This window comes from Lolium rigidum, chromosome 2 (assembly GCF_022539505.1).
Source record: "Lolium rigidum isolate FL_2022 chromosome 2, APGP_CSIRO_Lrig_0.1, whole genome shotgun sequence".
Taxonomy (NCBI): domain Eukaryota; kingdom Viridiplantae; phylum Streptophyta; class Magnoliopsida; order Poales; family Poaceae; genus Lolium; species Lolium rigidum.
Genome location: NC_061509.1, coordinates 73,643,726 through 73,659,632, shown reverse-complemented (window position 1 = coordinate 73,659,632; position 15,907 = coordinate 73,643,726). Strand labels below are relative to the sequence as shown.

Here is a 15,907-nt window from a genome sequence, read left to right as displayed (position 1 = left end):
CTAACTACGGAATATTACATTGACGTGCATGTCAAGGATCCGTCTTTCCTTATACGCCGTCCTGGAACTGGCTACCCCTGATGGGCCAGGCCGGATCATACTTCTAGAGTCGTTCGGTGGATCCGTCTCCTTGTTCCTGGGCTGGACTTCATCCATCTAGATCTACAGCAACTGGGCCGCCCGATGGGCCATACGCCACCATCACCGTCTATGGACCACCCGGGCTTGCCGGATCTAGGCACTGTCGATGGTACACCTATGAAGTATACCCACAACAGGTTGTATAAACCAAATAGTGAGTATCACTCAAAAGAATATTTCTATTTTAGTCTTTTAACCTATAGCCCTAGCTCTCAAACCTGTAATCCTATGTGGCTCTAGTCTACTACTCAGTCAAGATCAAGACTCTAATTCCAAGATTAAGTGGTATTGAACAAATAGATTGTGTGTCTCTTACAAATGGTTCACATGCACACTTGGTCTCTCACTTACTTGTCTACCCTTAACTATTCTAAGGTGCTTTATTACTAGATCAATTATCTCCACCAAGAGTCACCCTTGTGTCAATTACACGTGACTAAGAATGATCATTATAATCCTTTGATCATATTGGCTTAGGTTCCATTTGACTAATAAAGGTACTTGGTATCACAAGTGGTTACACTTGGGTTCTAACTCTATCCTGTTAGTGTGTCCATTTGACCAAGAGAACTATTAGTTAAGCCACTCTACTTAACTTGCCAAGATAAGCTTGGCTATCCATGACCTTAGTATAATTTTATTCTTCAAGATTACATCCTTATTTAACTTGGATAGGTTCTACTTTTCAAATTTCTAGATATGTTCTTATCCTAGGGTTTAGGGATTATCTAGACTCTGTAAACCTGTTCTCTCAGAAGATTATAAATGGTACCTTAAAGAGAGAGACTCCAATGGGTCATGGTTATTTTGGAAAGTCAATACTAGGTCTTAGACTTGAGAATTTACTTGATTATTGACAAGTGTCAATTACAAGTAACGATGATCAGATAGTGACAAGATAAGATAAGATATGATCTGGTGGGATAGAATAAGGTAAGAATAGAATTGGTTGGGTCTTTAGTTGGTTGATCATGTGCAGAAGAATTTTTCAGCATATGTGTTGAATTAATGATGTCTAGAGAAGATACGTTAAGCATTAAGTTTTATTTATTTTCTTGTGTGATGCATTGTTCACTTTTATTTACGAATCTTACTTCTAACTCGCAAACAATAGAAGTTTATCAAAGTCTGTATCAATATTATAACACTCAACATGATGAACTAGTCCTAAATCATCATCTTAGTGGAACTTCAATCACTTTGACAAGTTCTATAAAAGAAGTTCAAAATTTCCCCAGATTTTACATGCATGGATGCAATGCGCACTATTGTGTTTCATCTATTTGTGGCCTCTAAATGTGGGATTTTATAGAGAGTATCTTAATTGACATGTCGCTTCCGTCTTATTCTTTTGAAGTGTCACACTAGGATCATAAGGTGTTGGAGAATTCTTGTTGTCTATAAAGCTTAACTAGCTTAAGATCTTGAACATAAAGAGATTGCGATAAAGTAATTAATCTCACTTTAATTTTTAATCAGTGATAAAGTAATTAATCTCACTTTAATCTTTAATCAGCGATAAAGTGAGACTGAACATACCATGAAGACTTCATTCAGATGGTCGATACCCTATGGGTGTTATGATCTGTATGACGACAGCTCATCCACGATGGCGATCACCAAATCCCCCTGGATACCTTTCTGTTTTTGAGGATCCACATCAATGAGCTAGCTTGGCTCCAAAACCAGCCAGTCGAGAACGCATGCAACCAGTTGGGAGGGCGGAGCCGAGATGGCTAGGACCGCTTCCAGGACACGCCAAGATAAATGATGACGTCGTGATGTCAAAGACGGGAGCGGGAGGAGCTATAGTAGATCTATGCCAAAGCAAGACATGAGCCTTCATGGGCCCCGACCCTCACTTTGACTGAAGGATGCATCCCGACCAGAGTTGAAGCTTTTGCACGCCATGATGTACTTGCATTGGCTTTGAATTCAATCGTCACTCATGTCTATGTGGCCTCATATTATCTGGATGCCATAAATAACTTGCAGCGGCCATACTCCATGTAATACAATAACGATCACCTCAAAGATAAAGGAGACGACGCCCCTCTTCGTGATGTCGGCAATCAAGCGCGAGAACAGAAGCTCTCATGGAGAGGCTCACCGACTCGCTTGCATTAGTGTTAACCAAGAAATCGGACACCGATTGTGGTTCATAAACCCTCCAGGCGGTTTATGTATACCGTCAAACATTATTATCAAGTAATGAAGAGCATCAAACTTTTAGAGTTGGGAAAAGAAAACAGATAACATAATTACTTTAAACACATATACCAGGCCCATATGATTTGAACATATTCTTAAAATTTGGGTGCGCTTCTCTGGTATGATGGTATATAAGTTGGGAAAAGAAAATGGATAACAGAACTAAGGCATGTAGGGATTTTACACTACCTATAGTAGATCCAAATTGGATAGAGAAAAAAAAGAACTAAAATACGCATAGCAAAATTGGAGAGAGGAAAAGGGAAAAATGCGTAGAGTTAACCGAGAAATAGGACACCGATTGTGGTTCATAAACCCTCTAGGCGGTTTATGTACACCCTCAAACATTATTATCAAGTAATGAAGAGCATCAAACTTTTAGAGTTGGGAAAAGAAAACAGATAACATAATTTAACACTTAAACACATACACCAGGCCAATATGATTTGAACATATTCTTAAAATTTGGGTGCGCTTCTCCGGCATGATGGTATACAAGTTGGGAAAAGAAAATGAATAACAGAACTAATGCATGCCCGGCATGATGGTATACAAGTTGGGAAAAGAAAATGAATAACAGAACTAATGCATGTAGGGATTTTACATTACCTATATAGTAGAGCTAAATTGGATAGAGAACAAAAAAGAACTAAAATACGCACAGCAAAATTGGAGGAGAGGAAAAGGGAAAAATGCGCATCCAGGGAATCGAACCCTGGTCAGTACCGTGGGAGGGTACTATGATACCACTACACCAGATGCGCTTCATGTCAAAGGTTCGCATAATTTAATACATATTCATACTTTATGAAGACATGATGTACTATGAACGAGGATCATAATACCTACACTGGCTACCACCGCGTCGCGGAAGAAAAGGACCAGAAGAAATAGGCTGAAATCGGGAGTATTCTCTTGCAATCCGACAAAAATAAACGTTCCTAGTCACAGGTGTGGCTGCTACAACGACACTGAACCAAAGCCAGAAAGCTTATTTATGTAGCACCATTGGTCTGTAAGTCACTGACCCGAGTAACCGGCTCACCAATATCTTGGGTTTTTGGCCTCGGCGGCATATTTTCTTCCGTTTTATTTCATCAAAACTCGTCAAAACCCATGGGTTTCGTGTCGATGGCACAATCCAACCCAATTGCACATCTCAAACACTGAAACAATATGCGAAGCTTAATGCCAAGTCTGATTTAGCAGCACCATCAAGCAATCCATCACAAAGTAAAGCGTACATTAATCATGTTCAGGAGATGCACCATTACTCAGGAATGCTTGCGGCTTCCTGATTAAACATGTGCCCTTTTGCTATCATCTATCTCTCGAAGTAGCTAGGCAGGCTTGATGTCATTTCCTGGGGCGCCTCAGGCTACCTTCTTTCAGGCGTCGAAACACAGTTGTCTTCTTCATACGCATAGCCTTGGCTAGCTCTTGAATCGACATGCCTCTATCCATTGGCAACTCCAGTATGGCGTCAGGATCAAGCTCAATCCGCTTGCGGCCGCAGTTCTTCGCCCTCTTGCCGACCACAGCGTCTATTCCACCACCACGGCGGCCAACCAGCCATATCCGCTGCACAGTCCTCACAGGCATCTCCATTTCAGCAGCCACGGCTTTGCTGACTCCACGTCTGACAGTGCTGCCGCCGTTCCTCTTCAGAAGCATGCTATATATGGCACGGCGTTCGTCGTCTGTGTACTGGGTCCTCCGTCTTGTGTTAGCAATCTTATCTATAAAACACAAAGGAAACACTCGATTAAAGATTGTCCCAAAAATAATCCTAGTGCGATTATATTGGGACATGTTTTGAGCTATAAAATTGCGCCTGCTACCTAGGTATAAAAAATCAAATGCACTTGTCATTATCCAACAATATGCATCAATATATGGATTTATTCTGATCCTAGTACAAATTATATTCAGAAATCTTATAAATAATAAAATACAGCTATTTGGGTATTAAACAACATATCGTGGGGCATAAAAAATCTTACTACCCCTGATCCATATTAAGTGTCGCTGAGTACTAAAAATCTTACTGTTATGGATCGTAGGGAGTAGTAAAAATCTTTAAGCAAACTGAATGTTCAGCATATATACTAGATGTTCAGATCATGGAGACAAATATGCATAAACTGAACGCATGATTCATACTCCAAAATGTTACAAATTTTCAAGTAAGAAACAAGCATAAGGAAATCTTACAGCTCCGTATCAACTAATCCAGCAGTACAACCAAAAAGAACTAATCCAACAACAAACATGACATGAGCATGCAAACCTACACCAAACCACACGAGCCCTAACCGAAAGAACTTTTTAAGCATGCATACTGTGCATCTGCATCATTCTTCGTTTAGACAAGGTACGACAATGCAGTACAGTTACAATGACATATGAACCACTTACTCAAGTCCAAGCCTCCGCCTTTGCCATGGGCGCCTCCACGATATCCGTTGACGTGCGAGACAGCAACCACGTCGCCGGCAAAGTCTCCATGGTGACATCCTTGTTGTCCGTCAGCCACATCTCCTCCATCGCCGCCGCTATCAGCTTGTCCAGCGGCGCCTCCTCCATGCCCCAGATACACATGTTCTTCCAGCTTGTCTGTTAGTGCAACAAAAGGACAGAATGTACAGCGACGCGATCTGTCAACAAGAGAGGAAAAGAGAGTAAACGGGATAGCATCTCACACCTTTGTCGCTATCCCCACGCACTAGCCCATAGCTGAGGTCTTGGACAGTACCATCATACTGATCTTCCACTATCTTCTCCTCCACCCAGTTGATGGGTTGATTCAGATCGAAATCGAACGGAGCCATTACTTTGAGGGAGCACGCAAGGGTTGAGAGAAGAAAGAGAGGTGAATCAAGAAGGTTGTGGCCGGTATAATTTATTGGGGGAAGATGGAAAACGAAATTTTACATCCAGCCGCGCGGGCGCCCATTGTGGGGTGATTTATTTCGCGCATAACATTTCGGCTCTTCGTTCCCCCCGCGCGCCGGAAAAACATGCAGCCTATGGAGGTCGATCGGCGCGGGGCGCGATGGAGGCTGCGGTGCATGCGCGAGATCCTATTTATGAGGGACCGTTGTCCCATGCGTCTCCGGGGAAAAAAATCTGAGACGCCTGCTATACGGAGAGGGCTAAAGTCGGCGTTTGGTCCTAGTTTCGGTCCGTGTGTCTATCCAATGCTATTGGAAGATGTTGTGTTCTAATCTAAACCTAGTCCTAGCTCACGGGTTGGTGGTTCGAGGTCTGGGTGAAAATTTTGCAGGATCTCGGTCTCTGCCGACAATGATTACGGACCCGCGCACAATTCACCTTCACCTTCTTGGAGGCGTCGTCCCAAGATCCCCATCCTCAAATGCTGCTCAGTTGCTGACCCGTCGTCGTGTCCACTTTGGGCTGCTACTTTGGCGTGTGGGAGGTTTGTTGACGTGGACTAGGACGTGCTCGCTCCGGTGCAACAGCCAACAGAAAAAAAGGCACCCTCAATCTGACGCTTGGTGGCTTTCTCTGTGTTATCTTTTGTTGTTGGTATTTTGGTTTGCACTTGCGTGCATTGTAGCTCTTGTATAACTCCTAGCCGATTGTTAGTTTTGTTAATTTAAAAGCCGGGATCATTTCAAATCTTCCCTCTAAAAAACTATACGGAGGAAAGGGATCTCCTCGCCATGGCAGTATTGCGCCCCCAAAATTGGCAACAGATCGGTTACATGGATCTACTACGATGGTTACGTTTCGGAGCTCACGCGTTTATTGCTGCCGGGTCCGGTTTCCTCTTCTGCCACGCACGCATGACATGATCTCCACTTCCTCAGAGACGCGGACCCTGCCATGGCATTGCCAAGGAGGGATGCGCCATCCGCCAACCGCCATGGATGAGCACGGGGATCGGTGATCGATGACCGGCATGGCCGCACCTAGCGCCGGTGGCGTACGAGTGCGGATGATCGCCTCCACGCGGCCAGCTGGAGTACACGGCGCCGGAGCGGGGCTGTTCTTCGTCATGCTGGCCGGCGGACACCATGGAGAGCAAGGGGGTTCAGCAACAGAACATGACCTCACCAGGGCGCCACTCCTTGCTGAGCTTCGCCCGCCACAGCCTCTTCCTAGGTCCGATCCTAATCCTACAGTAAACAATTCCTCGCTGCACATTCGACATTTCTTGTTGAAATCGCCAAGACGAATGATCACAGTTCACATGTACGTCGCTCCCATACTATAGGGTGTTGACCCAACACGGTACCCTGGTGCAAAACTTTGCTGAAGCACTTATATAACAGTATTATCTCATAATAACATCCATGGATCTCAGTTGTCACGGTTTTATTAGTTGTAACATATGTCGGTTCTATGCTAATGTACACTGTCCGGTTCATCTCTCCCAACTATGATGCTAAGCTTTTTTTGCAGCACTGCCTCTGTTTCCATCATGGAACTTTGCTACTATATTCCCCCATTCAATTGGGGGATGGCCGACCAATTTCAGCCTTCATGGAGAACCACAATCCGCAATTTCATCTTCGATGGTGCGCACTAGACCTTGTGGCCGTTGGTGGACCCGTTCTGCCCGCCCATCTTGTGGAACTCGGCCTCAATGACCTCCACGATCTTCGCGTCGTCTGGGTCGGGCTCGGGGATGCTCACATGCAACGATCCCATCTTCAGGAGCTCCTTGTGTGAAGATTGCTCGGTGGTGTGGCCATAGAGCTCTTTGTGGAAAGGATGGTCAGGGGAGAAGCAATCATCCACATCGGCGGGTAAATGCTTAGAGGATCCAGATCCCTCCCGTCGGCAGAAATGGGGTAGAGATGAATAGTCCATAATCTACAAAATTTGAGCAAGGTAACATGTCACTGTACTTCCAACATCAGGGAAAATAAATGCTGAAGACAGCCACCATTTTTGTTCTCCAGCAACTATATTGCTAATTATATTTCAAAGTAAGAGTAACAATACTATTCAATGATCTGCGCAAAGAAAATAAGCAACAAAGAAAATACCTGCAGAAGTTCATCTCTCCCACAACCACTCAAAACTTTAACCTTCTTTTTTGTCCTCTCCTGCAATAGGGGCTTCACAACCTACCAGAATGCTCAAAGGAAATGTCTATCAGCATTCACTACAAAATTTACTGGTATAATTATCTGAGGACTGACTTTTGGTGGGAAAATCATTATACCTTCCAACATGCAGAGAATATATATGGAACATTAACTATGTAATATGTCTCCGACTTTTCAGGGTAGTTCAGGTCATCAACAGTTGATATTGAGCTCAGCATCTGTAATCCATAATAACAAGGAAAACATGTCACGATATCTTCCTAGAATGAAGAAGCAGCACAGGTAATGAGCACTCTGCAATTTTCTTACAAACATGATTTTGAACGAAAGTAACAAATTATTCCCTTGATTTTAATATTAACAGTTTTGTAAGTTTTCTTGAATGGAAAACTGTGTCGACCTGCACGGTGGACAGGTCAACATTCAAGATTTAAGTTGTTTCTCCAAACAAAAAATACGAGGCTAGGGTAAAACTATATACTGAAAACAATTTTCAAGTAGTGTGGTAATTATCGGTTTATGTACTGATTTGGTATTCTAGATGTTGATATCTTTTTGTACAAACTTGGTCAAACCTCATCTTATCTGCACTACATTTTGGCGAGGAGGGAGTATATTTACTAACTATAGACATGCTTATTCCAGAAAAAAAATGATAACAAAAAAACATATAATGTGTACCTTCATTTGGCTCATTGCTGACAACTTTAAACCAGTCATGTCGAGAATTTTAATACAGGTGGTGATAGGGCGCCCAAACTTCTTTGTCAACATAGGCTAGAAGTGATGTGAACAAACATAAGAAGAATACATGTTAACATAAAAGATTGGAGCATTTAGTTCAATACTTACCAAAATTATGCGATCACGGTATTCATTAATCTGAATATGAGATTGTACATAGTAGTGAACCTGAAAAGAAAATAGCTCTACTTTAGTTGACAAAGTGGGAAAATAAATATTCCAGAACTAACGTAAGTTGGTCGTGTGAGCTGATACCATAAAACAGCTACATACTACCACGATAGTTGACAAAGTGGGGAAACAAATAAAAGAAGTTGGACATATGCTGATAAAAAAATTGCTGTATGATATAACTACTTAAATCAATGATCATATAGTTTACTCCCTCCATCTCACAGCTTAGGGCGTGAAAAAAAAATCGATTTTTGCTCAAAGCTTAAGGCGTGGGTGCAAAACTATCCCTAACCTTCCCATATTACCCCTAGCTCTCAATCCCCGTCGTCCTCAAAATATGCGCAGCAACAGCGCCTTTCTTATCTTCCGCGCCAGAGTTAATTGGAGTAGTTAAATGTAGCGTCGGCCTCGCAATGGATACCAACGCCTTGAGTCTGTCCAGGCTCGCATGCATGGAGTTCTAGGACAGGAGCCATAATGGAGACGGCACAAGGTGAGAAACGAGGAGTCTGTGGCCACTACTATAGTATTGAGAGAAAATTAAGGAGAGTTATTACGTGCTTTTAATGCGGGGCAATCCTGGAAACTTTTGACGATGTAAAACCTGCCTTAATCTCTGTGCCGAAAAATATACGCCCTAACCCTTGAGATGGAGGGAGTAAATGTTAAACAAATATATTTAAGTAATATCAACTTTAAAAAAGATATCAACAGGAGGCAAAAATTATCCAGTTTTGTGGATTTTGCAGTACCCTACATAACAAATAGAAAGTATCCAAGAAAGTACCGAAGCTTTGTCATACGTGCTCTGACCGACACCAATGCCAAAAACTGGAAGACCCTGCCAACAAGAGAAAAACAATTACTAGAAGTCCTTTAATTCTCTGGGTTTCACCTAAATTGAATTAATGACCCAACTACCAGCCTTCCTATGATTTTTCAGGGGCAGAGATTTATGCAGCACTTAGATTAAGTCAACTGCAATAATCACAGCTTCAAGCAAGAGAATATCATAATGGAACATGCTTTGCTCAAGCAAAGAAGCATATTACTAGTGTTAGTAGATAGCTATACCTCCTTGGTGTATCCTGAGAGTCCAACAAGTTGTGAACCACGTATCGATCTGTATAAATCTACTGGTAATATTGGTCTCTGTATATGCCCAATATAGATAGCGATTAGCGATTAACAGAATACTTGAATAAGATATATTAAACAAGAAATGGAATTATATATGAATAAAGACATTTTTGCCATAGTTGTATGGTCAGCATAGATTTAGTAAGATATGAGTACCTTACATGATTATTATTATTATCAAATTATTATTATAATCTAGAAGGATTACTCACCTCCAATACACTATCTATTTCATTTTGAATCCTCCAATTCAAAGATTCTACAAGCTGCAGAAACAATATTCGTAACCAATTAGGCACCCAATAACAATAAGAATATCATTTCTTCGTTTCTTTACTGGATGAGAAAAAAATGAGAAAGATTACCATTTTATGAGCCTTAGAAACGTTCCATTCTCTAGCCTTAAGGAAGCGCAACATTGTTTCTCTAGGATGGCCCTGGTGCACATTCTGAAATAAACAAAATATGTTTAGAACTTTTTTCTTTGATACGAGAGCGATAATCACTTTGCAACTCATGGATTAAGACAAATGTACAAACTACATTACATCAAATACTATCAAAGTGGAGAATCCAAGACTAGCAAACATTTTTTTCAAGGTTGTAATTCATTTGTGCATTTGCTTAGTCATAAATATAAGTATTTTTTTTGAAGATATAAATATAAGTATATAATACTCTGTGTAAGTTATGATTGATTACAGAGAGTGGCATCTGTTGGGTTATAGGGTTTTTTATTGTTTATTTTGCGAGAACTGTTGGTTACTGTATTGATTATACTGTGCTGCAGGGGGGAGGGGTCTCGGTAGTGTTCGCTGATGGTTGCATATATGATAAAGAGACCTCCATAACTCGTCATTTCTGTCTCACTGGGGGTTATTTTCTATTACTACGGAAGTAGATAGGTAAGGCTCGAGAAAAAAGAATATAACTCAAGGTTGGGCAACCTGAATTTATTATCATTTGATGATGGGCCTTGAGTGAATAGAGGAAAAGGAAAGGAGACAAGTATTAGTATCTATACCACCTTTTCTGATTACTAATTACTGGTGCAGCAGTTACAAGTACAACCAAAGTAAGTGTATATGTTCTTGGAGGGCTGGTTATGGATGGATAATAGCATTAACCCCAGTGGCTTTAGTCTTATTTTTGCACCAATTGGAAAACAAATATTTCTGGCTTTTGGGTATTAAAAAATGACTTCTTTCCTATTGATATGGTATAACATTGTCATTTTTCTAAGGAAAAGAGCAAACCAGCCAGGATTGGTGAGAATCAGACATGCTTCAGTTGAATTCATTGAGATTTCAGCTTCGGTTTACCCGATGGAAGCACTAGTTGGTTCCCTCATCTCTGGGAGCCGCAACAAACCAAACTGATTCCACACTAGTTAGAATTCTGAATTCTGATGCCGTGTTCCCATCCCAATTCCCACTCCACTAACTAATAGATTCCACCTCGGAATAAGGTGGCATCGCTTTAATGAAAGATATAGCGCACATGTAACTTTAAGAGAACATTTTCATAAACTGGTAATAGAAAGTCAAACTGAATGACCCGCCTTTACTGTTTACAAACATGTGTCCAGATTTAGGATACAGGTCTGGTTAATGTTGGAGGTCAAAAAAGGGAATAACGCCACAGCAGTCGAAACGCCATAAAAAATAGGTAGCTACAGACTTAATAAGATGGCAAATGAAACGATGTCCGGTGAATATCTCCAGATCAACTAAACTCACAGCAAAAAATGCCACCAATCCATCAATTGCAAAAAACAGCATCATCCACAAGGACAGCAACGGATGTCGAGGCAGGCAACCGTGACCGAAATTTGGCAACATGCAGAGATACTACGCACCCCGCCACTGAGAGTTAAAGCGACACAATGCCCTCGCGGCGCCAACCCGTCGACAAACCGCAGTTGCACCAACTTCACTTGCCGCCTATTCGGTCATGGATCAAGCAACACTCTCCAAACACAACACGCCATCTGCCTAACAGCTATGACAACAACCATACCTCCAGGCTCTAGCATGCACCATTAACCCAGAGAGGAGCTCAGGGATCAACACAGGTAGCCCATTTTGAACTATTAGATTTAGGAGATTCTAAGCATTGGAAGAGGACGTAGGAGTAGCTCAGTCCCCCCACGGCCAGACTGAATCAGATCAAATCTGTTGGGCACCGACCACCAAGAATATAGCTAGTCTAACGGCATGATCCAACCGCACGGGCTAACTAACAGAATCTGCACATAATTGGCAGCAAGATCCAAGCTTTGCCCACAGGGCACGCACCCCAGATCCGTACCTGGAAAGACCTCATCAGCGGCGCCTCCACTGCAAGCAAAGGATCGGAGCAAGCAAACAGATCACGTCAGTGCGCCGCAACGATCGTGAAGTAAAGAACTCAAGATGAAGCGGAGCAGGATAGAGGGCAGAGCACCTTGATCCATTAGGCGGCCGAGCTGCTGGACGGCGTCCTCGGCGGCGGCCCCCATTGCGCGCCGCCACGGGATGGGCGAGCGGGGAGCTCGAGAGATCGGCAGGAGAGGGCGGGATCCACGCAATTGGAAGGCCGCTTCGAGTTCTTGGTGGCGGTCGGTCTGTGGGCGCCGACGGCCGCTCTTGTATATGCTCGTCAGTCACAGCAGGCAGGCAGCCGTCTGTCTCGGTGATGGTCTGCTGGTTGCTCTATGCGAACGGCGCAGAAGGGGAAAGCGTACGTCACACTTCTTTTTTGTTCGGAAGCGTACGTCACACTGTTAAACTTTCACTTTGACAGCGAGTGAGAGAATCAGAGGACGCAGGAAATCAAAAGTCAATGTGTTTAGACCGTGTTTCTCGGATTAGACTGTGATAAGAGCCGGGTATGGGCTAGAACAAAAAGAAATGCCAATTTAAGCTGTAATTTGAGAAATTCCGTATCACCTATTTCATTAAAAAGTTAAATTACTTATTACTAATTTTTTTTATCTTGGTGCTTTTCTGACGCCAAGGGAAAATATTTGCTTGCTCTTGACGTATACATTTTTGTCCCTTTTGATGTTTGTTATTTCGCTAATCTAAACATTTTTTCATTTTCTTTCCTACTAGTAGAATATGCCGGGAATTATTCTTTTTGCAAAGGCCCATATGCGCATCCACATGGAGAGGGACAGAATCATTGCTTCGAAGCCTCTAGCCATGAGCATGATAGACATATGGCCAAGGATTTTAGGAAATCTTGCACGCAGGAACAACACCTGATTCTATATCACTTCACGTAATACATAATACTACCTCTGTCCATTTTTAGATGTCAAAGTTTTAACTAAATTCGAATATATCTAGATATTTTTTAGGCATAGATACATCCAAGTTTAGACAAACCACTGGACATCTATTAACGGACGGAGGGAGTATGTATCATTTCTGTAATATATACATATTCATTACTCCAATCTACGTAGTACTCCGTGTATTATTTTAAGCAACGTTTATAATACCCATGTGATGGTGCTAGATAGTGCCAGAAAACAAAACAAAATTTCATTAAATATTTGTGAATGGAAATGTATGAACATGACTAACATCACCTCTCTAGTTGGAGTCGCTCTACGATTGGTAGAAGATGGTGACACGTTTCTTAGTTTATGACTTTTACGTGGGAAGGCTACGCTATGCAAGTGAGGATGCAATAACTTGAAATTTGGTTTTCACTAAGTACCTAGGTCATCCAATTATGACAATGACTAAATAGAGAAAGTATCTACCTGATGGTGACGGGAGGAGGCACCATCAAAGCAAATGTAAGAGACACGCACGATTTCACCAATTTTACTATAACAGCTATGGAGGGTTGTCTCCGTACCCAACTAAGCTTTAATTGGTAGTTTTCTCTTGTTAGCAACTTTGTTATGGGCGGTGTTTGCTCCTTTGCACATCAGATTTGGCACGACGTTCTTAGACAGCTAAATCTGCAAGGCTGCATGCCAAGGGCTGATGACAATTTCACCTCTTGGTTTAAAAAATACGGCCTCCAATGCTCAACCTGCATTTAAAAAAGGAGCAAGATCAATTATCATCCTGATTCTACGGAGACTTTGAAAAACTCGCAATGATGTGGTTTTCAGAGAAGCTACCCCAAGCCGCCGCGACCTTGTGCTCTCAATCCTTGATGAGGTTAAACTTTGGTTACTTGCTGGTGCAAAGGCGTTGTGTCAGTTGCCCTTGCACTCGAGAGTCGAGACCTCCTAATGCTGCCTAGTGACAGAGAGTTGGCCGGCAAAGTCGGCCTTGTATAGCTTAATTCAGCAGTTTCTCTCCCCTTCTTGTCCTTTTTTTTTGTATCTTCTTCGCTTCTTTTTTTTTGGTAGCCTTACTACATTCTTGTATGCTCCGGTCTTTTCGACGGTTTTCTTCTAATATACAAAGACACATGCTTCGGCATGTGTTTGAGAAAAAAAACATTGTAAGTAAAAAAGCCTATCTTATTTTTGTCTTGATCTATATATTTGTATAATTATTCTTTACCACGCACTAGCCCCCCAAAAGTTAAAAGCCTCTCATACGAGGCCTTTCTCAAGTTTGTAAATTTGCACACCTCCAAAATTCTCCAAAAATCATGGTTAAATTGCATTCTTGTCCATAAATATAAGAAGTTACATAACAAAAATTGCATCCTTGGATTAACTTTTTTGCACGATATTAAATTTTGGTATGAATTTACAAGTATCATTACCATGAATCTGTACTGAATATTTTGAAGTGTGCAAACTGGCGAGGGCCTCCATATTAATCCCCTGTGCATACCCTCAATGTAGAAGAACCAAAATGATGTTTTACTCCCTTCATCCCACCAAAAGCATCTCTACTTTATCAAAATTTAGATGTATCTAGATATTTTTGGTGAAACAGAGGGAGTACTTTGCATTTCCGCGCAAGTCTTCCATGTGTAGTTTTTCTCCAACTGAAATACCTATTTCTCAAGTTATTGTTGAGGCTAGCTCCAGTTCAAGATACTACTGCCGGAGTAACATGGACAAGGAGAAAATAACCTGTGGAAGTGTCGTTGTGGACATGACAACTTCCACAATCATGCGTACTGCTCCAATGCCAGAGGAGGTATATGACTAAGTTTTCTGATCATGTTGTTCCTTGCTTTTGTTGCTACATCATTTACCAGTAGCGGTGTATTTTAGGATCCATTTGTTATCTTTAAAATTTGACTCCAGTGAGGAGGAATGAAAAGTAAACTTGTGCCTTCAGGTGGACCCTGCAGTAGTATGTGATCAAATGAGACAGCTAAGAGCATGTCTAACAGACCCCTAAAAGGGCCAAACCCGTATACTAACCGCCGGAATACGGGTTTCGGCTATACCCGGCCGTCTAGCAGACCCCGTAAAAACGGCCCCCGCTCCGATTTTTGTTGTTTTCGATTACGGGGCGGGTCTTCGCCCCCTACTTGTGCAGGGTGGGAGCGGCGATAGAGGGCCAAACCAGTATCCCATTTCCGAAACCGCGCGCGGACATTTCAGTTCCCCCCACCCATTTTCCCCCGCGCGCCGCCGCAGCCACCCGCGCGCCGCCGCCGGAATCCGTCAGATCCGCGCCCCTCCGCCGCCCGCCGAGCCGCGCCGAGCTGCGTCGAAGCCCGCCGCACCTCCGCCGCACCCCGCCGAAGATCCGCGTCCCTCCGCGCGCGCCGCCGCACCCCCGCCGCGATCTTCTCCGCCGTTTTCGCCGGTGAGTATTCCGCCGCGTTCTTGTTCGTTCTCGCCGGTAAAATGGAGGTGTTTGGGGCTGATGCATGCTTCACCGTGGTAGATGGCTTCGGAGGATGTGCACATGGCGGATTTGGACGCGACGTCGACCTATTGGTCCTCGTCGGATTCCGACGATTCGGACCTCGACGAGCTGCTCAACGACGACGAGACGGAGATGATGCTGCTCCTGTTCGGCATGAAGCACATGGAGGACCGCGCCAAGCTGTTGGATCAGCGGAAAGGATCTGTGATGGGGCGTATGTGCATTCCGCGGAATCGCGCACTCGGCCACGAACAGCTGATGCAAGATTATTTTGCCGAGGTACCGACCTATTCTCCCCGCCTCTTCCATAGAAGGTACCGAATGCGTAGGACTTTGTTCGAGAGAATAGTCAGAGATTGCGAGGCTAATTGCGATTATTTCAAGCAAAGAAGAAATGCTGCCCAAGTCATGGGATTTAGCCCATATAAAAAAATATCTACCGCAATGAGGGTGATTGCATACGGTATACCGGCAGATTATACCGATGAGTACCTTCGCATTGGTGTACAAACAACCACGGATTGCGTGCGTATGTTTGTCAAGATGGTGATCAAGTTGTATGGAGAGACGTATCTCCGAGCTCCAAATGAGGAAGATACAAAAAGGCTCATGGAGATCAATGAAAAG

The 15,907-nt window shown here is 43.0% G+C and overlaps 1 protein-coding gene and 1 non-coding gene across 2 annotated transcripts; both read right to left on the bottom strand.

The window, feature by feature from the left end:
* Nucleotides 1–3,045: 3,045 nt before the first annotated feature.
* TRNAG-CCC lies at nt 3,046–3,116 on the bottom strand. The gene has a single exon. It is a non-coding gene; the product is annotated as a tRNA-Gly (tRNA).
* A 3,510-nt stretch (nt 3,117–6,626) lies between these two features.
* Nucleotides 6,627–12,126, bottom strand: LOC124686713 (phosphatidylinositol/phosphatidylcholine transfer protein SFH2-like). The gene is made up of 11 exons (XM_047220613.1): nt 11,937–12,126; nt 11,802–11,830; nt 9,857–9,940; nt 9,704–9,757; nt 9,426–9,503; nt 9,139–9,192; nt 8,286–8,345; nt 8,115–8,210; nt 7,550–7,651; nt 7,371–7,451; nt 6,627–7,194 (listed from the first exon to the last, which is right to left on the bottom strand). The coding sequence occupies exons 1-11, from the start codon at nt 11,989–11,991 to the stop codon at nt 6,904–6,906; spliced, it is 984 nt and encodes a 327-aa protein (XP_047076569.1). The 5' UTR covers nt 11,992–12,126; the 3' UTR covers nt 6,627–6,903.
* Between the last annotated feature and the right edge of the window lie 3,781 nt (nt 12,127–15,907).

Coding starts and splice junctions, on each gene's coding strand:
- LOC124686713 (XM_047220613.1), bottom strand. CDS start 11,991: ATGGGGGCCGCCGCCGAGGACGCCGTCCAGCAGCTCGGCCGCCTAATG. Junction 9,758..9,856: donor TTTCTAAGGCTCATAAAATG/GTAATCTTTCTC, acceptor TTGTTTCTGCAG/CTTGTAGAATCTTTGAATTG. Junction 8,346..9,138: donor GCACGTATGACAAAGCTTCG/GTACTTTCTTGG, acceptor TTTTCTTTTCAG/GTTCACTACTATGTACAATC.